A 26,554-nucleotide genomic window follows, 5' to 3' on the forward strand; every position below is an offset into this window, starting at 1 on the left:
AGTTTTACTGCTTTGCACTGATGAGGTACAAAACCCTGAAACATGTGTTTGCAAATGGAGTTTCTGGTTTGCCTTCTTATCCTAAGTTATGTGGTAAGGCCCTTTATAGGGTCAATATTGACTTTTAAAATTGCTACTATCAATAGATGGCATTGTCCTCTATCTCTCTAAAGAGGCTATTTGCATATTCAAATGCCCAGGCCTACAAGCCTATAAGTCATATGACAAGGTACTTTAAAGCAGTGTTCCCCAACTCCAGTCCTCAAGACCCACCAACAGGTCATGTTTTCAGGATTTCTTTAGTATTGCACAGGTGATGGAATTATTGCCTGTGCAGGTGATGTAATTATCACCTGTGTAATACTAAGGAAATCCTGAAAACATGACCTGTTGGTGGGCCTTGAGGACTGGAGTTGGGGATATTGATTGGTTGATATTGATTTTTAGGTGGCACAGGAGTTCAAATTATCTTCTTATCTGAAGAGGCTACTTACGGTATTTTTCGGACCATAAGACGCACTTTTTTCCTCCAAAATTTTGGAGGAAAATGGGGGGTGCATCTTATAGTCCGAATGTTGGGGGGGGGTGTATATTTATGTGTGCTGTGGGGGGAGCGGTATCAGTGGAGGAGCGGGGCACAGGAGGCAGCAGCCACCTACTGCAGCCTACACTGTCCCTGCTGCTAAAGAAAACGAACATTCACTGAATATTCAAGCTCCTTAATAGCGGTATACAGAGTAGCCGCGCTGCGGCTCCTGCTGCTGCCGGCTATCTCCTGTGCCCTCTGTTAAAGGGCATGAATATTCAACCTCTCTCCACGCCCATGGGCGTAGGGAGGGAGTGAATATTCATGCCCTTTAATGAGCGGGCACAGGAGATAGCCGGCAGCAGCAGCCTCAGCGCGGCTCCGCTGTGTGCCGGCTATGAAGGAGAGTGAAGTCACTGCTCCCCACGCACACAGTCCCGGCGTGGGGAGCAGTGACTTCCGGCAGCTCATCTCTCCTTGTGAGCCGCGCATGGCAGTGACGTCATGCGTGGCTCACATGAAGAGATCAGTGTAGGCAGGCCGGTCGCAGCACTGGAGGATTGAAGAAAGGTGAGTAGGAGTGTTTATTTTTTTTAATGTGCAGCCTGATGGGGATTAGGGGGACCATGCATACTAGGACAGGGATTAGGGGTGCCATGCATACCAGGACAGGGATTAGGGGGACCAAGCATACTAGGACAGGGATGAGGGGTGCCATGCATACCAGGACAGGGATTAGGGGTGCCATGCATACCAGGATAGGGATTAGGGGTGCCATGCATACCAGGGCAGGGATGAGGGGTGCCATGCATACCAGGATAGGGATGAGGGGCGCCATGCTAACCAGGACAGGGATGATGGGTGCCATGCATACCAGGATAGGGATTAGGGGTGCCATGCATACCAGGACAGGGATGAGGGGTACCATGCATACTAGGACAGGGATGAGGGGTGCCATGCATATTAGGATAGGTATGAGGGGTGCCATGCATACCAGGATAAGGATGAGGGGTGCCATGCATACCAGGATGGAGGGATGCCAGGCATACCAGGATGGGGATGGGGACCACATATAAAAGGAAGGGGGGCGGCATATATACCAGGATGGGGGATAGTGTCAGAATTGGGGGACATTACCCCTATACCAGTGTCAGCAGAAGACCCCCTCGTCCTTAAAAGTGCATCATGACCACATTTTTTGCTTACATTTTTATTTTTTTATTTTCCTCCTCTAAAACCTAGGTGCGTCTTATGGTCCGGTGCGTCTTATAGTCCGAAAAACACGGTACATATTTAAATACTTAGGGGGCTTTGCATGGCCTATAAATCTCCCTATGCCAACCGGCCATTCTTCACGAGAAACCTTACCTTTAAAACCAGTGACTGCCTATTCACTACTAACAGGTTGCAAAACTGCACACTGGGAGTCCAGTGCTGCCTCCCATAAGTCAATATCAGTATGTTAGAAACAATTTAAACTGATACATAAAAGTTAAACAACATCTAAAGTGTATAAATAGTTCTTAAAAGGAATCTTCTTTCTTTTTTTGCATCCTTGTGTCCATGTGATGTAGATGATGCATTATATTATATAGAGCAGTAGCTTATTTAGCAAGGGGGACTGTGAGCAGCAGAGATGAGCTGTGAGGTATTAGTAGTTTTTTTTGTCTTTTTTTCCTACAATACATTTATTATGTCCTGGGTTTTCTCCAGACCCCCAATGCATAACAAGGGACATTCAATTTGTGGAGAATAAATTTGTTGCAAAACTAATTTTCTGGTAAAATCCGAGCAATTTGGAACTTTCGAATGTTGTCAGATCGACCCATATCTATTGTCGGGTCAGGTATCAGCTAAAATGTACCAGTTTAAACAAGTGCCAAAGATGTGTGCCTTTCTCCGGGACTGGTAACACAGTGGACAGGCGTCAAGATGGTTTATTAACTACTGCACATTAATGCAGTCTGTGTTTTAACTTAAACATATGTGTAAACCAAGTTCACTTTTGATGGCAAGAGTAGCGTAGCATTCAGCACTAACAGAACCCAAACAGATCACATTATAAGCGCAACGGTTGTCCATTTATTCCATGAAAGAACTTTGATAGCCAGGGAGGTCATACTTCAGCTATGGCTCTTATAGGTGGTTCTTAGCAGGTCATTGTCCTCCATGACTTCCATATGACTTAACCGGTCATATGAATAAGTTTTTCCTGATAAGATATACCCTCTAAAGATAAAGATTGTGCTGTTCCTAGAGCAGACATGTAGGGATGGTACAAAACGCATGGATTCTTTGATTCCTGGTGTCATGCACCATTGCTGGACATGCCTGACAACTGTCTACCAGGGGAACAAAGATTTGAGCATGTTAAAAACAAACATCTTGAGATTATTCATCTGCCATTGGGTGTCAATTAGATTGCCTTAATACACATTAGACAGGCAACCAATCATTCCTTAATTAGCTATTTCTTTGGACTTTAAAAGGGGTTGTCCAGACTTAAGCTACAAGTCTGCAATCACTCTTTGTGACTGTAGACTTGTGAATCCTCGCATCATGTGCACTGCACGCTGTGAGGATTCTTGCTGCAGGTGCAGAGAGTGGGCAGTTTGCTATATGCATACTCCTGGCCACATTCTGACTAGATGGGCATGGCCTCGCTCAATGCAAGTGTAACAGTCTAGTCGGAATGTGGCCAGGAGCATACATTTCGCATACTTGCAGTCCTGTGACCACCCACACCAGCACCGAGAATCCTCACAACGCGTAGTGCGCACGATGAGAGGATTTACAAGTCTGCAATCACATAGAGAGACTGCAGACTTGTAGCTTAAGACTGGACAACCCTTTTAATAAAATGTGTATGTCCAGTTCCAGATACAAATACTGACACTAAGTGGTAATCCAGTAAAAATGGTTGTACACTGTAGTATGTACTACTTCCCCGAGACTGCGCAGGGTAAATCCTGTGTTGCTTTTCCATTTTCCTCGTAGAAAAAACTGAAAAAAAAACCCTTTAGAAACCAGTCACACATTTTTCTAACAATTATGAAAATGTTGGAGGTGTACGAGGAAGCAATGGAAGTTTCCTGTGATATTGGTGTGTGAGTCTTTCAGAGAAAATAACACTTTTTTTTTTTTTTTTTTACAGAAAATAAGACTGTAAAATTTAATGTAGAGCAAGAGTCTATGAATACAGATGACTGAGCACTGAATATGGAAAAGGTCGTTTTCTAAATCAGTGATCCCTATAATTACTGGGATAAGTTCACACACAGAGTTTTTCAAAACAGCAAATAATCTGGCGTGTATTTACAGTGAAATTAGCAATAGAAATTCGAGGCCGACCATCAGATTTCTCTCACGGATTCGCAGTATGAACTGCGCCGGGTCAACATGCAGAACGGTCCCATACAATTGGGTAATCTGCGTGTGTCCACCATCAGCTGTTTCCAGACTGAATCCTCATGGTCACCACTTCAATAAGGTTAGGGCTACACGGTGACCTTGGCCGCAACATCTGTCACATGACTAAGGTTCGCTCGGTTCCGCTGTTACATTAGAGCCCAAGACTACTGAATAGGTTTTGGATTGCAACTCCAAGGTTACTGCGACTAGCAAGTCCCAAGAAGTCCAACCTCATCGGAATTTTTGCAACTTGCTCGTTGCAGTAACCTCAAGGTCACAATGCGAAATCCATTCACTTACAGTATATTGCTCTGTGATGTAGCAACGACATCGAGAAAAAATTGGTCACGCAACAACTATTGTGGCCAAAGTCACCGTGTAGCCCCGGCCTGAGGAACATGTCACTTATTGAATTGTTTTTCACGTTTACGACACAAAATGTTGCAATTTTGCAACGTTAATTTCCCATTGGAATGGAGGATGTTTTATAGGTGCTTGTTACATGCATTTTGGCAAAGAATCCACCTCCAAATCTGCATAATAAATGAAATGCTATGAACTTTATGTGTTTTTGGATCCTTTTGTGGCTTTTTTATCTTTAATATGTTTTTATAGTCATATAGAGAAGTGTATGGGAAAAATGCCTCTTTAGGGTGTATTCAAATGCAAAACATCATTTATGGCACAAATTCTTTGTACACAATCAGCAAGATTAATTATTACACATCCATGTTTAAACATGTATGTGAAAAAATGGTACCGGTGTCAGTGTTTTAGATCAGTGTCATCAGTGCTTGGTCTACGCGTCCGTTTTTACCATCAGTGTCATCTGTGTTTTTCACGAATGGATAAAGAAATAAATAAATTAGAAAGCTTCCCCTATCTTTACAAAGTAATGTTAAATACGTACAGCACACGGATGGCACACGGATGCCTTTCATGGACCCATAGATTTTTATTGGTTATTTTCATCCGTACTGGCAGGAAAAATGAACAGGTCTCAGCGAGTTTTGCACGGACACGCGGTCTGTGCAAAATCATGGACATGTGAATGGCAACCTAGATTATAATGGGTATGTATTGTATCCATGAAAAAGATGGATACAACACGTACGTGCAACACGGATGTCTGAATGAGGCCTAAAGGCAAGCTTTATATGGCACAATTTACATTTTGATAGCTAATTAGAATATTTCTTTCATTATTTTCAGAAGATATTCTATCGGTATGACAGCGTTTCTTATAGTGGTGTAAATACAAGTCTTCATAGCATTCAAGATCATAGTGGCACATTGCCCTCTAGAGGCCACATGAGTGTGAAATGCAGTGCAGACACTAAACTCAGGCGATATTATTACCAAGTAACAATTATTCATTTAAATATTACAATGAATAATGTAGTGGTTACATGACAGTGCTGTACAGATATTACCAAATACTTTACAATTATTTTCTGCCATGAGATGCGGCACAAATCATTCCCATACAGAGGTGACTGCAGTGACGAGCCGACCCGCAGCCCTATGTACAGGTCATGCAATGAATAGACCAAATGACAAAGTCTTCTGAGGGAGGATTATAGCAGGATACGGTAATATACAAATACATACTCATTTATTATGAGGGTACGGGGATATGGGATATGGATGCTGTGGATGAAGATGATATGAACATGAGGATAGGACAGGTGCAGCCCAGGATAAAGTTACCAGCACCGCGGTACATAGAGCAGAATTCATACAGGAGAACCAGAGATTAAAATCCAGAATTCAGAATAGAGAAGAGATGGAAGAAAAAGTGGAGGCAGAGACAGAAAAAGGCAGCAGAAGGTGAGAAGAGAGAGAGGCGTAGTGAGCAGATGGAGGGAGAGAGGGAAGGGACAGGGTGCGCACAGAGAGGAGCCTCATGGTGCCATTCATCAGCACAATGATAGTTTAGGGTACAATGTATCCTCCTTACCCTTCATGAATGGATTCCTGCATCCCACACCCTGTGCAAGCAGAGAGCAGCCGCCTGCTCTGTCACAAGCGGAGTGCATCCCAAAAGCAGGATCCACCCCTTCACTGCCAGGGATCTGTGCACTCCGGTGTGCCCCCTCCAACCTCATAATCAAGTTCAGACCACAACCTAATTAACACCTTCACTGCTGGTATGGCACTTCTGACATGCCACACCGACGTACATTTCTTAACCCTTTTTCTTCCGAAACACTGCAAATATCAACTCAGGCTTTGAATGTGCACTAAAAATATCACCGATACATCACAGACAGCTGCAAAAAAATAGCAAAAATCAACCCCTTCATTGCCAAGAGCTAAACTGTCAACTTAGGTAGTTTGTAAAAGGACACAAGTCTTCTTACTTCATTATGTCTCAGGTCTAGCTGTTTGGACCACGAGGAGGCAAAAGAAGAAATCAGTTCTTAGCACAATTTGGAATCATGTTGGAAAGTAACTACAGTACAGTGGGCACTTGGCACAACAACACAATAAGCACCAAGAAGCCATTCACCGCCCAAGAAGCCATTCACTCCCAAGAAGCCATTCACCCCCCAAGAAGCCATTCACTCCCCAAGAAGCCATTCCCCCCCAAGTAGCCATTCACTCCCCAAGAAGCCATTCACTCCCCAAGAAGCCATTCACCCCCAAGATGCCATTCACCCCCAAGATGCCATTCACTCCCCAAGAAGCCATTCACTCCCAAAGAAGCCATTCACCCCCCAAGAAGCCATTCACCCCCAAGATGCCATTCACTCCCCAAGAAGCCATTCATTCCCCAAGAAGCCATTCACTCCCCAAGATGCCATTCACCCCCCCAAGAAGCCATTCATTCCCCAAGATGTCATTCACCCCCCAAGAAGCCATTCACTCCCCAAGATGCAATTCACCCCCTCAAGAAGCCATTCACTCCCCCAAGAAGCCATTCACTCCCCAAGAAGACATTCACTCCCCGCCCAAGCAAACTACATCTCGCACCCTCTTTAAGACAGAGCATAACTTTACTATCCATTAAAATCCCTGATCCCACCATCCACATTCTAGATCACCCCCCAGTAACCCATACATCATTATAAAGTCTCAAGATGGCTTGTGCACCTACCACAATAGTGACCAGAGCTGTGCTGAAGGGTTAACCATGGTGACAGTACGGATACAGTGCACTAATATCCAGAAGACAGATACTAAAGGACACATAATACAATGCTGTATCACGTATGGCACGAGGGTCTACTATGAGGATCTACTAGATCTAGAGGTATTCAGCAGGTGACAGGACAGGATAGGGTTACGATCAAGGAGGTCCCCCTCTAGGAGCAGGCAGGAGGGTGGGGAGAGCTCAGATCTACAGCCAATAAGATAGTAAGGAGTGGTTAAGAACTTAGCTTCTTACATTAACTCAGGCATGAACAAGTCCTGTGTGTACGGGTATTCCACAATTCATTAACTATGAAAATGCCATGTGCACAGAGTGATTATTAATCCAATGTAGACGATAACAAGAACGCTTAATTATAATCAGCCCGTGGGCATCAAATTAAAAAAGGACTACTCCAATTGTGCAAAACCTTAAAAAGAATTACGGTAAATCAGGGCAGACTGATCATTCAGATATTATAGCTGTGCCCGAGGGCATAAGGCTCCGAGGGTAAGATACGGTGCATCAAAGTTTAAGTGTGAAGTCAGCAAATAAATAATGAAAAATCTAAATCATTCTCAAAGGAATTGTATTAGCCTGGCTCAAGTGTATTATACATATAGCGGTTATTGAGGGCTCCACCTCCATTATTAGTCCACTCATGTTACTACTGACTGAGAGAACACAGTATAAGTACATAGACATAAGGCGGCAATCATTATAATAGGGCAGAAGGAGATTTTTCACATATATATTTATCCTCCAGATGTCTCTGCAGTTTCTTTCTGATATCAATATATGTTTTGTATTCTTCTTATAGTTCATTAGACGTGGCACTTTGTGGGGCTCCTGGATACAGGGCACAGTGCAGCAGTGTGGGGTCCTGGATACAGGGCACAGTGCAGAAGTGTGGGGTCCTGGATACAGGGCACAGTGCAGCAGTGTGGGGTCCTGGATACAGGGCACAGTGCAGCAGTGTGGGGTCCTGGATACAGGGCACAGTGCAGAAGTGTGGGGTCCTGGATACAGGGCACAGTGCAGAAGTGTGGGGTCCTGGATACAGGGCACAGTGCAGCAGTGTGGGGTCCTGGATACAGGGCACAGTGCAGCAGTGTGGGGTCCTGGATACAGGGCACAGTGCAGAAGTGTGGGGTCCTGGATACAGGGCACAGTGCAGAAGTGTGGGGTCCTGGATACAGGGTACAGTGCAGCAGTGTGGGGTCCTGGATACTGGGCACAGTGCAGCAGTGTGGGGTCCTGGATACAGGGCACAGTGCAGCAGTGTGGGGTCCTGGATACAGGGCACAGTGCAGCAGTGTGGGGTCCTGGATACAGGGCACAGTGCAGCAGTGTGGGGTCCTGGATACAGGGCACAGTGCAGCAGTGTGGGGTCCTGGATACAGGGCACAGTGCAGCAGTGTGGAGTCCTGGATACAGGGCACAGTGCAGCAGTGTGGGGTCCTGGATACAGGGCACAGTGCAGCAGTGTGGGGTCCTGGATACAGGGCACAGTGCAGCAGTGTGGGGTCCTGGATACTGGGCACAGTGCAGCAGTGTGGGGTCCTGGATACAGGGCACAGTGTAGCAGTGTGGGGTCCTGGATACAGGGCACAGTGCAGCAGTGTGGGGTCCTGGATACAGGGCACAGTGCAGCAGTGTGGGGTCCTGGATACAGGGCACAGTGCAGCAGTGTGGGGTCCTGGATACAGGGCACAGTGCAGCAGTGTGGGGTCCTGGATACAGGGCACAGTGCAGCAGTGTGGGGTCCTGGATACAGGGCACAGTGCAGCAGTGTGGGGTCCTGGATACAGGGCACAGTGCAGCAGTGTGGGGTCCTGGATACAGGGCACAGTGCAGCAGTGTGGGGTCCTGGATACAGGGCACAGTGCAGCAGTGTGGGGTCCTGGATACAGGGCACAGTGCAGAAGTGTGGGGTCCTGGATACTGGGCACAGTGCAGCAGTGTGGGGTCCTGGATACAGGGCACAGTGCAGCAGTGTGGGGTCCTGGATACAGGGCACAGTGCAGCAGTGTGGGGTCCTGGATACAGGGCACAGTGCAGAAGTGTGGGGTCCTGGATACAGGGCACAGTGCAGAAGTGTGGGGTCCTGGATACAGGGTACAGTGCAGCAGTGTGGGGTCCTGGATACTGGGCACAGTGCAGCAGTGTGGGGTCCTGGATACAGGGCACAGTGCAGCAGTGTGGGGTCCTGGATACAGGGCACAGTGCAGCAGTGTGGGGTCCTGGATACAGGGCACAGTGCAGCAGTGTGGGGTCCTGGATACAGGGCACAGTGCAGCAGTGTGGGGTCCTGGATACAGGGCACAGTGCAGCAGTGTGGGGTCCTGGATACAGGGCACAGTGCAGCAGTGTGGGGTCCTGGATACAGGGCACAGTGCAGAAGTGTGGGGTCCTGGATACTGGGCACAGTGCAGCAGTGTGGGGTCCTGGATACAGGGCACAGTGCAGCAGTGTGGGGTCCTGGATACAGGGCACAGTGCAGCAGTGTGGGGTCCTGGATACAGGGCACAGTGCAGAAGTGTGGGGTCCTGGATACAGGGCACAGTGCAGAAGTGTGGGGTCCTGGATACAGGGTACAGTGCAGCAGTGTGGGGTCCTGGATACTGGGCACAGTGCAGCAGTGTGGGGTCCTGGATACAGGGCACAGTGCAGCAGTGTGGGGTCCTGGATACAGGGCACAGTGCAGCAGTGTGGGGTCCTGGATACAGGGCACAGTGCAGCAGTGTGGGGTCCTGGATACAGGGCACAGTGCAGCAGTGTGGGGTCCTGGATACAGGGCACAGTGCAGCAGTGTGGAGTCCTGGATACAGGGCACAGTGCAGCAATGTGGGGTCCTGGATACAGGGCACAGTGCAGCAGTGTGGGGTCCTGGATACAGGGCACAGTGCAGCAGTGTGGGGTCCTGGATACTGGGCACAGTGCAGCAGTGTGGGGTCCTGGATACAGGGCACAGTGCAGCAGTGTGGGGTCCTGGATACAGGGCACAGTGCAGCAGTGTGGGGTCCTGGATACAGGGCACAGTGCAGCAGTGTGGGGTCCTGGATACAGGGCACAGTGCAGCAGTGTGGGGTCCTGGATACAGGGCACAGTGCAGCAGTGTGGGGTCCTGGATACAGGGCACAGTGCAGCAGTGTGGGGTCCTGGATACAGGGCACAGTGCAGCAGTGTGGGGTCCTGGATACAGGGCACAGTGCAGCAGTGTGGGGTCCTGGATACAGGGCACAGTGCAGCAGTGTGGGGTCCTGGATACAGGGCACAGTGCAGCAGTGTGGGGTCCTGGATACAGGGCACAGTGCAGCAGACGGGCACTAAACCTTGGTAAATATTATTTTAGAATTCAGAAGAGCCAATATTTTCTATAACCTATGTAAAGACAGCAATAGTGACATCTGCAGGAGAACAGTAGGTACTGGCTTCTATTAAACTTTCCAAAGGCCACTTTCACACAAATTTATTTTTTATAAGAATTTCATCCTCAATGTTGAGGAGTGTTTTCTTAAACACTCCTCAATATTGATATTGCAGCACCAAGAAAAAAAAAAGTCATGGAGTTATGGAAATCACAGGATGAATAGACATGTTAATCATATGCAAATAATGAAAAAATGGAAACAACATATTCGAAAGATCTCGATTTAAGTATAAGCATCAGCGCGCAAAAATACTTGCACTTACATGCTTTGGCATGTAATTAATGATTGTTTGAGGAATGATCTACTACACTGAATGCACTGGGGAACACAAATCATCAAGATCCGCTGCTGACAGCTCCCTTTGTAATTGTCAATAGATGATGGCCCAGATGTGATCGATGAGAGGCCAGTCCGGAGACTCTGCAGGGCATGGTAGCAAGTTTCTGCCACTCAGGCTGCTCACAATGGCATCAGCAGCATGCGCCCTGGCCTTTTTATTTTGAAAAAGGGCTCCTGGGACTCTTTGGAGAAATGACTGTATCACTGGTTCCACCACCAAATCAACGTAAGGCTGAGCTGTTAGAGTAAATGGAATGAAGACTAGAGGGGTCCAGCTACTGTACATTTTGCAATCTCACATCATAATCCTGGGAGTAGGACCCAGTGTGACTGGTGTGACAACCCAGCACATACGTCAATGCAGGAGCCAAAAACTCACACAATGCGCCCTCTGATTCCCCTGTCCTGACTACAGTGGCAGGATTGCACACAGCATTGCAGAGGGAGATGAGAGAATGTTCTGACCTTGCAGGAGCCGAGTGCACACAGTTTCAGATTGCACTCCCATCTCCCTCTCCTGAAAGTATTGGCCGCCCGCTGCTCTGCAGTCCTGTGTGTAGTGAGCATCCGCTGCAGACTGGACAGAGGGATCAGAGGGCGCTCACACACCCTGACATTATTTGAGCCTTCGGCTCTTGCAATGATAGTTCGATCAAGACTGTCACACCGTTCCTACTCTCGGGATCATGGTGAGGGGTGGCTTAATATACAGTAGCTGGACCCCTCTAGTGACATTGTGTGAGCTCTCGGCTCCTATGTCACTACGTGCAGGGCTGAGGATTCAATACAGGAAGGCTATCAATCATAATTAGAGGAGGGGTGGAGGAAGCTAATTGAGGCAGCGGAATGGTGCACCAAGCACTTGGCCTTGCCAAGGTGCACCTGAGCCCCCTCATTTACATATGTAATAAACTGTTTTTTACATAAACCAAAATAAGTAAAACATGTTTCACAAATGTGATTTTTAAAGTGACTAAGCTTCGTACATGAATGTATTAATGGTTTAATTTCAGTTTTAGGGGTAACAGATTCCCTTTAAGGAATTACAGGAGGAATAACAGGCATGACACGAAGTTACAGGTGCATCTCACTAAATTAGAATATCATCAAAAAGTTAATTTACTTCAGTTCTTCAATGCAAAAAGTGAAACTCATATATAGAGTCATTACAAACAGAGTGATCTATGTCAAGTGTTTATTTCTGTTAATGTTGATGATTATGGCTTACAGCCAATGAAAACACAAAATTCATTATCTCAGTAAATTAGAATACTTTATAACAACAGCTTAAAAAATGTTTTTAAAATCCGAAATGTTGGCCTACTGAAATGTATGTTCAGTAAATTCACTCAATACTTGGTCGGGTCTCCTTTTGTATCAATTACTGCATCAATGCGGCGTGGTATGGAGGCAATCAGCCTGTGGCACTGCTGAGGTGTTATGGAAGCCCAGGTTGCTTTGATAGCAGCCTTCAGCTCGCCAGCATTGTTGGGTCTGGTGTCTCTCATCTTCCTCTTGACAATACCCTATAGATTCTCTATGGTGTTAAGGTCAGGCGAGTTTGCTGGCCAATCAAGCACAGTGATACTGTTGTGAGTAAACCAGGTATTAGTACTTTTGGCAGTGTGGACAGGGGCCAAGTCCTGCTGGAGAATGAAATTTGCATCTCCAAAAGGCTTGTCGGCAGAGGGAAGCATGAAGTGCTCTACAATTTCCTGGTAGACGACTGCACTTACTTTGGTCTTGATAAAACGCAGTGGACCTACACCAGGAGATGACATGGATCCCCAAACCATCACTGATTGTGGAAACTTCACAATAGACCTCAAGCAGCTTGGATTGTGGCCTCTCCAGTCTTCCTCCAGACTCTGGGACCTTGATTTCTAAATGAATCGGAACTCTGGGACCTTGTGGAGTGTGTCAATGACTGCCTTCTGGACATCTGTCAAGTCAGCAGTCTTCCCCATGATTGTGGAGCCTACTGAAACAGACTAAGGGACCTTTTTAAATGCTTAGAAAGCATTTGCAGGTGTTTTTTGTTAATTATTTTAATTTATTGAGATATTGACTTTTGTGTTTTCATTGGGTGTAAGCCATAATCATCAATATTAACAGAAATAAACACTTGAAATAGATCACTCTGTAATGACTCTATATAATATATGAGTTTCACTTTTTGTATTGAAGAACTGAAATAAATTAACTTTTTGATGATATTCTAATTTAGTGAGATGCACCTGTATATGGCTTAGTCGGAGAGTAATAGGTAATCATAAGCAATTCACAATGATTTCTTTATGTTAAATATATTACATGCATGTCTCAAACTATAAGCTTCCAGACCTATACCAGCAAAATACAGGCTTCTAAGCTTGAATGAGCAGGATAAAGATCCCTAGATAAATTATTTCTCTTCCAATAAACACGTGAAGAATGGCTATATAAAGATCATACAGAATGACCTACAGGAGGCAGAACCTATATCTTCTAAAAATAATATCGCTCGCAAGCCTCAACTTCGGGTCCCTGGTGAAACGTCTAGCTTCAGAGATATTTTATTGTTTATAACGGAGTTTGAAACAGACGGGATCAATGTTATCATTCAATAGCTGAAAAGTCATATTGAAGTAATGAAGTAAGGGGTATGCATTTGGTAGAAACATATTGATTAGATATAGAGAATCAAGTTGCTAGACTGGGATGGCTACAGTATGATGTTTGCTTCTATAATCTTGCGAAGGCCAATAACTGAACAGTAGTTTAGGACCAATCATCTAGTCATCCAAAAAATAATAACTTAAAAAAGAAGGGTCTCTTTCGGCTACATTAGAGATGATACACTTCTCCACCTTAATGATAGGTAAAGTACTACCATTATAAGTGACATCTGAGGAAACAGATCATAAGCGGCAGCCTGCATAACCCTTTTAACACTGCATCCCCAATAAACTGTTCCTGATAAACAATAGTGCTATGTAAGTGACCCAACAAAATAAGGCTACCTGCAGATTGCCTCCTCGTGTCAGAATAGTGATTCCCTTGACCCAACTATAAAAAAAGATATAATAATTGTGCAGTCCTGTTGCCGATTGGGGTAACGCACTGAAAAAAAGTTGTCTCATCTTTTTAAAGGGAATCTGTCAGAAGGATCAACCCTCCAAAGCCGTTTATATGGCCATGTAGGTAATAGGAAGCTGAATAAAGTGATACCTTGATATCAGCGATCCGGTGTCTTATTTCAGAGAAATCCACATTTTTCCTATATGCAAATGAGCTGTTAAGAGCTATGGGCCAGACACTGATCTGCATGAGAATTTGTCACCAGGGCTTAATTTTAATAAAAGGAGGCATTACCAGTGTGAGACATGGAACTAACACATAACAGTAGAACTGAACTTTGTCTCCTTACAAACACGTTTGCTGCAGCTCTCACAGCTCTGCTGTATTGCAGCTCTGCCTGCCTGTGAGATGGAAGTTGAGAGGAATCTGCAGATGTGTGAGGTATAATAACACACAGCTCTGCAGTGAGATCAGGAGAGCAGAGAGCGGCCATTACACATCACACATCACACTGGCATCTCCTGCTTCATGTAAAATAATCTCTGGAGGAAGATTCTCATACAGATCAGTGTCCGGCTCATAGTCTGGAACAGCTTATTTACAATAAGAAAAATGAGGATTTGTCTGGAATAAGACATCAGATCGCAGATACCAAGGTATCATTTTCTTCAGCTTCTTATGACCTACATGCCCATCTAGACTGCTTAGGAGGGTTGATCCTACGGACAAATTCCTTTTAAATTCTTAAAATTGCAAAGCATTTCTAAAAACAAGCAACTTTGCAATTTAATGCTTGTTAAAACGAAAGCCTCTCTCTTTTCAAAAACTGAGAGATTTTTTTGCTTGCAGCATGGGAGAATGGACAGTTTGGGCCAACAGTGCATCCATACTGCTGGTGCTGGTCCAAACTGTCTTCAGGAGTGGACTGCCTCCCCCAGAAAGCAGGAAGTCAGGAGGTAGGGGAGTGTTGTGCTCCTGAAGATAGAAAAGTGAACCACTATAAAGATGACCTGTCACCAGATCAAAAGTGACCAGTTTTTTCTTTTCTTTTATTCCAGCTCCTCCTCTGAGTATAATTTTTTTTTACAACTGCCTTATGGTTCCAAATAAATGGGCCTTCTTATTTTGTACTAATTTTTGGTATCATTAGGTCAGGGGGATAATAATGCAGAGTAACCTAAATACATACCCATAGAGAATCTTGTGAGCTATTCCCCTTTGTAAAGATTCCAAATATTAGAAAGAATAAAAAGGAACCGCATGGCACCTTATGTCAGATTAAAAAGAGAGAAAAAAATCAGAATACTCAGGGGAGCGATGGAAATAAAAGCAAAAACTGGTCACTTTGAACTGGTGACAGATCCTCTTTAAATTTACAACCAACAGAGTAGTGCACTCCGTGATCAAACAGACCAAATCTCTGAAAAGGCTCCTTTATCCAGACCAGATTATCAGTGTACAGTATGTATACAGACAGTATATACATATACTATATACAGTGGTGGCCAAAAGAATTGGCACCCCTGCAATTCTGTCAGATAATTCTCAGTTTCTTCCTGAAAATGATTGCAATCACAAATTCTTTGGTATTATTATCTTCATTTAATTTGCTTGCAAGGAAAAAACACAAAAGAGAATGAAGCAAAAATCAAATCATTGATCATTTCACACAAAACTCCAAAAATGGGCCAGACAAAAGTATTGGCACCCTCAGCCTAATACTTGGCTGCACAACCTTTAGCCAAAATAACTGCGAACAACCGCTTCCGGTAACCATCAATGAGTTTCTTACAATGCTCTGTTGGAATTGTAGACCATTCTTCTTTGGCAAACTGCTCCAGGTCCCTGATATTTGAAGGGTTCCTTCTCCAAACTGCCATTTTGAGATCTCTCCACAGGTGTTCTATGGAATTCAGGTCTGGACTCATTGCTGGCCACCTTAGAAGTCTCTAGTGCTTTCTCTCAAACCATTTTTTAGTGCTTTTGGAAGTGTGTTTTGGGTCATTGTCCTGCTGGAAGACTAATGACCTCTGAGAGAGACCCAGCTTTCTCACACTGGGCCCTACATTATGCTGCAAAATTTGTTGGTAGTCTTCAGACTTCATAATGCCATGCACACGGTCAAGCAGTCCAGTGCCAGAGGCAGCAAAGCAACCCCAAAACATCAGGGAACCTCCGCCATGTTTGACTGTAGGGACCGTGTTCTTTTCCTTGAATGCCTCTTTTTTTTTCCTGTACACTCTACGTTGATGCTTTTTCCCAAAAAGCTCTACTTTTGTCTCATCTGACCAGAGAACATTCTTCCAAAACGTTTTAGGCTTTCTCCGGTAAGTTTTGGCAAACTCCAGCCTGGCTTTTTTATGTCTCGGGGTAAGAAGTGGGGTCTTCCTGGGTATCCTACCATACAGTCCCTTTTCATTCAGACGCCGATGGATAGTACGGACTGACACTGTTGTACCCTCGGACTGCAGGGCAGCTTGAACTTGTTTGGATGTTAGTCGAGGTTCTTTATCCACCATCCGCACAATCTTGCGTTGAAATCTCTTGTCAATTTTTCTTTTCCGTCCACATCTAGGGAGGTTAGCCACAGTGCCATGGGCTTTAAACTTCTTGATGACACTGCGCACGGAAGACACAAGAACATTCAGGTCTTTGGAGATGAACTTGTAGCCTTGAGATTGCTCATGCTTCCTCACAATTTGGTTTCTCAAGTCCTCAGACAGTTCTTTGGTCTTCTTTCTTTTCTCCATGCTCAATGTGGTACACACAAGGACACAGGACAGAGGTTGAGTCAACTTTAATCCATGTTAACTGGCTGCAAGTGTGATTTAGTTATTGCCAACACCTGTTAGGTGCCACAGGTAAGTTACAGGTGCTGTTAATTACACGAATTAGAGAAGCATCACATGATTTTTCAAACAGTGCCAATACTTTTGTCCATCCCCTTTTTTAGGTTTGGTGTGGAATTATATCCAATTTGGCTTTAGGACAATTCTTTTTGTGTTTTTTCATTGAAGACAAATTAAATGAAGATAATAATACCAAAGAATTTGTGATTGCAATCATTTTCAGAAAGAAACTGAGTATTATCTGCCAGAATTGCAGGGGTGCCAATACTTTTGGCCACCACTGTATAGAGAGAGAGTTGGTCTTTCTGCTATAAAACTCATCTCCTATAAATTAGTGGAAGCAATGGAAAGAAACACTCTCCCTGAGTGGCCGATGCCAACAGCCTTTGCAGGAGAGTAACCCAATCTGCCAGGAGTTCAGGGTTCACTCATTTTTCCCTGTCAGTGTCATCGTTCAATGTCAGTGCCTTCAGGATAACTCTGAAATACAGTAATATGAGTGAAGCAAAAGAACAGTCCTTACGACAGCGTCATGTGCCCTTCAAAAGACCGTAGGTCACACACCCAACCGAACCACTGCGATCTACTAATATTTCTTAAAGTCAGGTCCAATAGTTAAAAGTAGTCCTTGTAAAGAATTTATAGCTCTATTATAGGAGACGGTTTAGGTATCGTTTTATAATGAATTTCTCACATCCCCATAGGTGTTCCTGTAGATCTAATTTTAATACTTTATTGTGACACATAAGCGTCAATAATAGCTGAAATTCTCTCACATAAGTAAGATGTAAATGACTAAAATCTCCTGACTGGGCTTTCCTCACTTGATAAAAATATATTGAGAATTCATGTTACAAGAATTGCTTTTTTGTCTGTTTGTGAAAGCTATGCTGGCTTTATGCTGGTTACGATTTCTGCTATAATTTACACCCACTTTGTTAAAAAAAACGTAGAAACAGCATGAAAAGTCACAGAATTTGATTTATTCCTCCCACAGTATATCAAAAATTTGCAAAACTCTTAATTTTAAAAGATAGATAATAGATAGATAGATAGATAGATAGATAGATAGATAGATAGATAGATAGATAGATAGATAGATAGATAGATAGATAGATAGATAGATAGATTGCAGCTACCATCATTCTGGGACATAAAGGTTTATTCCCAAAATATCAATCTCCTATCTATAGGATAAGAGATAACTTTTGTAATACTGAGGGTCTGACTACTGAGACCCCCGAGATCCTGATATCAGGGCTCTGGAAATCTGAAAACGCTGTGATGGAGCTGAGGTGCGTATGCTCGCCTTCCACCTCATTCATTGTCTGTCGGGCTGCTGAGTACAACACTCGGCTATTTTCGGGAGCATGCATACTTCCGCTCCATTCAGGATAAGGCAGCAGAGCCCCATTCTCAGGATTCAAGAGCCACAATCTTATGATTGCTGGGGGTCCCAAAGATCAGACCGTCATTGATCAGCAAGTTATCCAATGGATGGGGCATAACTATTTTTTGGGAAGTAATCTTTTAAAGAAATACAGAGCATTTCATTTATAATGTTACACCGATCTTGACTTATTTAGAAGAAACTTCCCTATTACTTATCTACAGAAGATTACTATCTCGGAGCGCTGTGGTTATTACAGCACTGACATCATAGGTTATAACTAACAATAGCTTGCATAACATTCACTAAATTTCAGTGTTTTGTTTCGAAGTCCTCATTATCTATGTGTCCTTTGTAATGATAGTCCCTTTTGTGAGTTTTACCCTTCAGTTGGATTCAGGATCCACACCTTAATCCAATTTCCAGGTGGAGCTTTATCGGCAGCGCATCTGGTTGTGAATTATCATACTTTTAGGTTAGAGGATGAGGAGCCGAGTGTGAATCTAATTTACTACTTACAGAAGAAGGTCTGTAATTTAGGAAAGAATTCCAAAATACTGAATAGTCCCCAGTATAAAAACATGACGAATATTTAATTTTATTTCAATGCAGAGGAGGGTCCGATATCACAGTTGTTCTTCACCAGCTTGTCAGGAGGCTCACTTCAAAAATCACTTTGTTATTGAAGGGGGTGTCTTGATAGGTGATAACTTGTTGGATGCTCGGAATCTAACTGCTGGGACTGCACTGATCGCAAGCACAGGGATAATAAATGTCCCGTTAAAATGGAAATACCACGGCTCCATTCATTGCCTTTGGGACTGCCAGAGATAGCGGAGCTGCCATCACTCCTTTTTAATAGGTCATTTCAGATCCCTGTTCTATGAATTGGTGGAGGTCCCAACAGTCAGACAATTGGCAAGCTACAATCTGTCTGGCGCATAGTTGATAACTTACCCAATTGAGACATCCCTCTTGGGACAACCTCTTATTAAAAGCTGCATTCTGTTGCAGAAAATAAAAAAATTACATACTTACCTCCTGACAGAGCGCCACTTCTACAACCTTCACAAATTCTCTCCCGACTCTGTTTCACCTCACTATCTCTACTAATGTAGCCAATCAGAATGTCACAGGACTGTCGGGAGAGACAGCAGGGAAATCACTGGAGTAGCGCCAGTCCAGGAGATAAGGAGACATTTTTTTTATTTTCTGCACCAGCCTGCAATTAGTAAGAAGGCATTGTCCAGTAGTGTGCAAACACTTTCTTTGGAGTCCAGTGAGTGGTCCTACTTGAAGGCAGTCTTTTAGAAACCCAACTCTAAATGAGAACCTATCCACTGGCCAACATGTAATTTATTCCATCTGGAAATGTATTATTAATTATCAAGAGGGTTTTACTATTCCCTTTATGAATTGTACATGTACCTATGGATTTGAATTCTGCCAGTACTGATTGGACTGTGTATGAACAATCTCCATTGACACAGAGAGTCGTAAAACCCTCATCATTTTATTCACACATTTCCAATAGGAATAAATTAGTAATTATACATGGTAGAGATGTTTGTGAATTATTTGATGTGAAATGTACATTTTTTCTACTACAAACATTGAGGGCAAAAGACAGCAGTTTCCCTATATGAATATGAGCATCAGACAACTGTCCATATTAATTGGATATATTGCTATGACGCAGAGCCTAACATTACTCATCGGTTTCCCAATAAATTTTAGTAAATCATGTTAAACCTGGCTTTCTTTCTTCTACGTTAAGAGGCTACAAATTATCCTTTGCCTTTCCCAGAGACAAGTGGTGCTGGAGAAGTCTGCAGCCTCTCAGGCTGTGTGCCCACTATGCGTTTTTCAAGCGTTTTTGCCGCAGAATTTCCGCAGCGAAAACACTTAAAAAATGCTTGGTAATACGTGCCCCATGGTCCCCAATGATAATCCGCATGTGCTATGCACATGCTGCGGAAGTTTCCACTGCGGATTATCATTGCAGAAAAATCTGCAGCATGTCCATTAATTTTGCGGACACGCAGCGTAATTGCCACCATTGACTTGCATTGAAACACTTCATATCCGCATCACTGCATGTGCACATGCGGATATTAAGCGTTTCAATGTGCGGATGGTACCCAGGCCTGGAGAAGAGGAGACTCTCATCCAGACCTGGGTTCCATAGAAACTGTAAAAAAAAGAATAAAAAAAAAAAATAAAGATTATACTTACCTTCTGATGGCCCCCGGTCTCCACAGCGATGCGTGCGGTGTGTTGGGCGGCTGGCGGTGGTGTGAGGACCTGACATGACGTCATTGAGTCATGTGAAAGGTCACGCGACCGCTGACTTCGGCAGTCGTGTGACCTGTCACATGACTCAATGACTTCATCGCAGGTCCTTCACACCACCGCGAGACACCGGGGAGGCCGGACGGAGCGGAGAAGGAGACCGCAAGCCATCGGAAGGTAAGTATAATCTTTCTTTTTTATTTTTCACCATTCTTATTCTTTTTTTTTAACTATTACCATGCCGGTTGCATGGATTTATGTAGTATGAACAAGTTGTCAAGCATTTTTCCAAGTGATGCTAAAATTACTTGGAAAAGCTCTTGATAACCCGCATGCAGAAATGCATGCAAAGACATTTCACAAACGCTTCTACCTGGCGGGAAAAACACATGTAAAATCCGCATGCGTTTTTCCTGCCAGGGAGAAGCGGAAAAAATATGCAGCATTTCTGCATCGTGGGCACATAGCCTTATAACTCTCATCCGATTGAAATAACATTCGTACTTGTCCAAGCGTAATGTGAATGTTAATGGGTGAATCAGGCAGCAAAACTATCAAGTTAATGATTGTTTGGTCCACAGATCTCTTTTTTGAATAAACAGCTTTAAATAGAGTTATATTATAGAGTTAAAGGGATCTTGTCGTGTTGTACATGCAGTCTGATGTGTGAGCTCCATGGTATAGGGCAGGAGAAACTGAGCTGATTGATTTATAGTTTTTTGGGGGAAAGATTTGATCTAAATTATATTTATTATTTTAAATCCCTGCTGTTTATTGCTTTGGAGTCCTACTAGAAGGCAGTCTCACCCACTGGACTTATAAGCTTTGAACAAAGTTTTAAGGGGTAACGTTTCTCCTTGTGGAGAGTGACAAGCCAAGCCAGGCATGTCAGAGTGAGGAGACTTAAAGGCCATGTTTGCTCCTGTGGGAAATTAAATATGCAAATTGTATCTTCAGAAAGCAAGAGGACTAGAACTATTGCTCCATATATTGGAAGCAGTGATTCTAAAATTCAATATCGACTCTTTAACAAGCCTTGCAATATGGCCAAACCAGAATCTCAGTTTGCAGATTCGGGATCGTGTTACCCCTTATCATTGCAAAGTATGAGATCTGATTTGGTTATCTGAGAGGCTCTGGACAAGGAATAGTATAAATAAATAAATAATTTAAAGTTATACTGAATCTTTTTCCACAACCTGATACATCAATCCATCCAGCTCTTCCTGCTCTATAGCATGTTCAGTGTGACAGGTTCCCTTTAACAAAGGGGTGGATTTATCAAAGGAAAAATGGTAATATCAACCACTCAGATATTTTTTTTTAATTTTCAAAAGACCTTTTAAAAAATAAGAGCAGTATTCTGATTGGTTGCTGTGAGTGAAATCTCTATTCTTTCTCTGCACCATTTTTTTTTAAATATGATAAAGTTTATATCTTACCGTGCTAAATCTGGGGAAGAGACCCAAGGCAGGCTGAGGCTCCACAGGAAATGAGAGGAACGGTTTCATATCCAGGTGACGCTGTACCATGGCTGGAGGCGGACGGAGCAGGGTCGGGAGGCTGCCACCTCTGTTAATACTCCCTGAAGAGAAAATAGAAGAAGTGTTTAATAAAGAAAAGTCCATACAAATGCATCATAATACAACGTACAACCCTTTAATGATCAGTTACTAGGAAACTTTTCCTAATGATTCTAAAATCATTTGAGTTAAAAGGTGACACTGACAACCATTGTGACTTATTCTGAGAACAGTTGTCTTTTTCCATTTTTCTTTTTTTCTGTTTTACTAGACCTCTGTTTGCTGTCAGTGAATATTTTACATATGAACATTACATATGAACACTACATTCGGTCTATGTGTCTTATAGTATAGAGGGATTTCAGCATTTGTTTTAGCACTCCTAAAAGTCAATGTCGACTCCCTAACGAGCCTTGTCACATGACTTAAGCCCCCGTCACACTAAGCGAGATCGCTAGCGAGATCGCTGCTGAGTCACAAGTTTTGTGACGCAACAGCGACCTCAGCAGCGATCTCGCTACGTATGACACATAGTAGCGACCAGGTCCCTGCTGTGAGATCGCTGGTCGTGTTGAAATGGCCTGGACCATTTTTTGATCGTTGAGGTCCCGCTGGGTAGCATGCATCGGTGTGTTTAACACCTTACCAACGACCTCGTTGGTGACTCAGAACTGAGACACATAGGCGTGCATTTGCGTTGCATCGTTATGCAGGTCACTACGGGTCGCCGTATCGTTGCTGCGTCGTTGGGAAGATCTGACTGTTTGACATCTCACCAGCGACCACATAGCGACGCAGCAACGATCCCTACCAGGTCGTATCATTGTCAGGATCGCTGTAGCGTCGCTAAGTGTGACGGTAAATTTAGGATGAAACCCAGAACCAGAATCTCAATTTGCACACAATGTGTTTCGGGGTACTGCCCCTCGTAAATGCAAAGTGTGAAATCTGGTTTGGCTGGGTAAGAGGCGTCTGACCGGGACTCCTCTCACCCAGCCAAACCAGATCTCACACTATGCTCTGATGAAGGGCAGTAGCCCGAAACACAGTGTCTGCAAATTGAGATTCCGGTTCTGCCTTTTATTCTAAGTCATGTGAGAAGGCTCCTATAAGTGGCACTAGAGTTCTAGTCCTCTTCCTCTCTGAAGAGACAATTTGCATATTTCCCAGAGAGCATTGCGGCTTAAAAGTCTCCTCACCTTGACATGCTTAGCATGTCACTCTCCTCAAGGAGAAACGTTATCTATACTGTCATAATGTCTCAGTACTGGAAAGTGGAACTCCTAGAAATAATCAGGAATTGGCACACAAAGTTAATCAAAAAGCTGCATAGCCTTTAATGTGTAACTAAAGATCAGAAGACAGGGCCCTAAATCAAAATCTGTCTTAATATAATTCATAATGGTATCTTATTATGCTCCACAATCGTGTTAGTCGAGTTTTATTGCTAACTTTAAGTGTGAATGGTTCAAGCATTTTAATAGATAAGGTTTTCAGAGAAGTGACAGAAAAGCCTCAGGAGGTCACATTTGATCTACAACCTCAAGTAGCTGCACAAGTCTTTCTTCCCAGAATGTTGTCTTACAGATTTTGTTCCCAGCTTACCACTACAGCCTTTATCTTAGCTACAGCCATTTCATTGCCTGCTCTAATGATGCTTATCTAGGATGTATTTCAGGACAAACTAGGACAACTGACCGCTTGGAAGAACAAAAGGAGACATGCTTCAGCTTCTAGTGTCACACAAAACAACTCACAATCAACAAAAAGTCCCCAAAGTCCCAGATTTCGTCCACGTTATTAAAGTGTTTGGATAAAGGTTTTGCAGAATTTTGACATTTCCGAAGTGACCTCAATGGCTTCAGTTCATTTTGCAAAGTGGACGTGAATATGGTTCTTGCAGGGCTAACGTGTTTTCCGCTGTGTCTCACATTCAGGTTGTTATTATCCTACCGGGGTGAAGCTGATAATTATCCTGCCATTTATTTCGCTCACAAAAGAACCATTTGATGCTATGCTGTGCTCACAGCTTTTTAAAGTTCACAGGATTCTTTGGGGGTATATGCACCAGAAACAGCTGAGATTCTTCCGAGCTCAGAACACATCATTGAATGTATGTAAAGTTTGTTCTCATTAAGATGAATCACAATCTGTGACAACAGCAGAGTGCTGGAGAGAGAACGCCAAAATGACGGAAGTGGCTCTCACCGAGCTTTACATTTTCTCTTGAAGCATTGTAAAATACTTTGTATAGACCTCATAGAGCCGTGACTAATGACAACCATCGGCAAAGGTTAATGATACACAGTGTCTGTGCTTACCAATGACTTCAGGTGCTCACAACCTTTAGGAATTAAAGTGGAAGTATATATACTTTCAAATAACTTTTGATAATAAGCGGTCCTGTGTATGTGCATGAGGAATAACACTTTTTCTCGTCATTATATGACTTGTATCCTGCATTTTTTCCCTCTGCAGGGTCAATCTCAAATTTGCATTTGACTCCGAGTGAGTGGTGGAGACTATTTGCTGTGATGTTTACTTACACTAAATACCCAGAAAGAAGGATTGCAGCTTTTTTTCATTTGGTAGCACAAGGATAGAAACAGCAGAGACATGGAGTAAATTAGCAGTACTGAGAAGTGTAGCTGTGAATTCAGCACTGGTCTATGCTATTTAGAATCTGCACAATCTGCTTATCTACCTCACAATATCCTCCTCTCTCCATCTCCCTACTCTCCTCTCCGAAGATTTCAATAGGCTGTGTAACCTGGGACCTCACTGAGCTGAGGAAGATAGATTTGAGCTGGGGTTTTTTCCGAGTGAATAATGAGTTCAGGAGGCAAGGGGAGAGATGATGAAGTGACTCATAAATGGAGAAAAAAGACAGATTTCTTTCATAAGATATATTACAAGGTTTCATTTAGTCGCTTGTACTATTGATTTATGCAAAGATTTTGAAGATGATACTCACCATGTAAAGCAGAGGCATTCAAACCATTGCTTATGGGCTGCATGCGGCCCGGGATGGCTGTTAAAGCAGCCCATCTGCTGGCTCCATTTTTTGAGCCTCTGGCCATTTTATTTTTGTGCAGAGAGCTGTGCGTGCACATGCAATGTTCAGTGCTGTCTCCTAGGTGATGTATATACAGCAGCCTCAGTGTTTCCTATATGATGTACCGTATTTTTCAGACTATAAGACTCACTTTTTTCCTCCAAAATTTTGGAGAGAAGGGGGGGGGTGTCTTATAGTCCCCGATGTGGGGGGAGCGGAAGCGGCGGAGGAGCGGGGCAGTGGAGGCAGGAGCTGCCTGCTGTAGCCTACACTGTCCCCGCTGTTAAAGAAAATGAATATTCACTGCACCCCACACCCATGAGGGGTGCCATGCATACCAGGATAGGGATGAAGGGTGCCATGTATACCAGGATAACTATGAGGGGGGCCTTGCATACCAGGATAGGGATGAGGGGTGCCTTGTATTCAAGGATAGGGATGAGGAGTACCATGCATACCAGGATGAGGGGTGCCATGTATACCAGGATGAGGGGTGCCTTGCATACCAGGATGGAGATCAGGGGTGCCATGCATACCAGGATGGAGATCAGGGGGGCCATGCATACCAGGATGGAGGCGTGCCATGCATACCAGGATGGAGGGGTGCCATGCATACCAGGATGGGAGATTGGGGTGCCATGCATACCAGGATGGGGGATTGGTGTGCCATGCATACCAGGATGGGGATGGGGGCCACGTATAATAGGAAGGGGGGGCCATATATACCAGGATGGGGGATATAAACAGAATTGGGGGACATTACCCCTATAATAGTGTCAGCAGCAGACCCCCTCCCCTTTAACAGTGCATCATGACCACATTTATTGCTTACATTTTTTTTCTATTTTCCTCCTCTAAAACCTAGATGCATTTTATGATCCGGTGCGTCTTATAGTCCGAAAAATATGGTATATACAGCTGCCTCAGTGTCTCCTATGTGGAGTATAAACAGCAGCCTCAGTGTTTCCTATATGATGTATATACTGCAGGCTCAGTGCAAGCTATTAGCTGATTGCTATTCTATGAGGGCATCTGTAAGTGGCAGTGTTATGGTGCAGCAGGAGTACAACAGCCAGGCCCATGCGGGAGGGAGCCGCAGATACCAGGGCCTACTTCAGCTGGATGTGCGAGGAAACAAGCACATTAAGCTGAAGTGTATTGCTGAGCAGAGACCGGCCAGCTCCCAGTACTGCAATACACGCAACAGTTCAGATGCTAGCAGCTGATGTTGCCTTGGCAGTCACAAGCTGCGCATGGCAGTAACGTCATGCGCTGCCCATGCTGGCACACTGAAGTCAGCTACAGAAGAGGATGCTACACGTTATATAAGCAGAAGAAGGTAAGAAGAATAATTTATTTATTTTTTTCATTTAATGTGTTGGACATGAGAAGCAAAATATTATACCAGGACATTATACCAAGAAGAGCATTATACAAAGATGGGGGGCATTATACAAGGAAGGGGTGCAGGATGGGGAGCATTATAGAAGGAAGGTGCCCAGGATGGGGGGCATAATACCAGGAAGTGTCCCAGGATGG

At 44.0% G+C, this 26,554-nt stretch overlaps 1 protein-coding gene across 4 annotated transcripts in view; it reads right to left on the reverse strand.

Annotated features, from left to right (window-relative positions):
- The window catches only part of ZNF385A (zinc finger protein 385A), a 211,628-nt gene that overhangs the window by 74,686 nt on the left and 110,388 nt on the right, over positions 1 to 26,554 (reverse strand). For 2 of the 4 annotated variants that reach the window (XM_073663154.1, XM_073663153.1), the window contains exon 2: positions 21,880 to 22,022. In XM_073663154.1, coding sequence (XP_073519255.1) covers positions 21,880 to 22,022 — 143 coding nt within the window. Of the gene's footprint in view, positions 1 to 5,897; positions 6,039 to 7,037; positions 7,206 to 21,879; positions 22,023 to 26,554 lie in introns of those variants that run through there. The other 2 variants (XM_073663160.1, XM_073663155.1) reach the window with 2 other exon arrangements.

The sequence above is a fragment of the Phyllobates terribilis genome, unplaced genomic scaffold (genome assembly GCF_046119375.1).
Source record: "Phyllobates terribilis strain yellow unplaced genomic scaffold, ASM4611937v1 Scaffold_2__4_contigs__length_985480577, whole genome shotgun sequence".
Lineage (NCBI taxonomy): Eukaryota > Metazoa > Chordata > Amphibia > Anura > Dendrobatidae > Phyllobates > Phyllobates terribilis.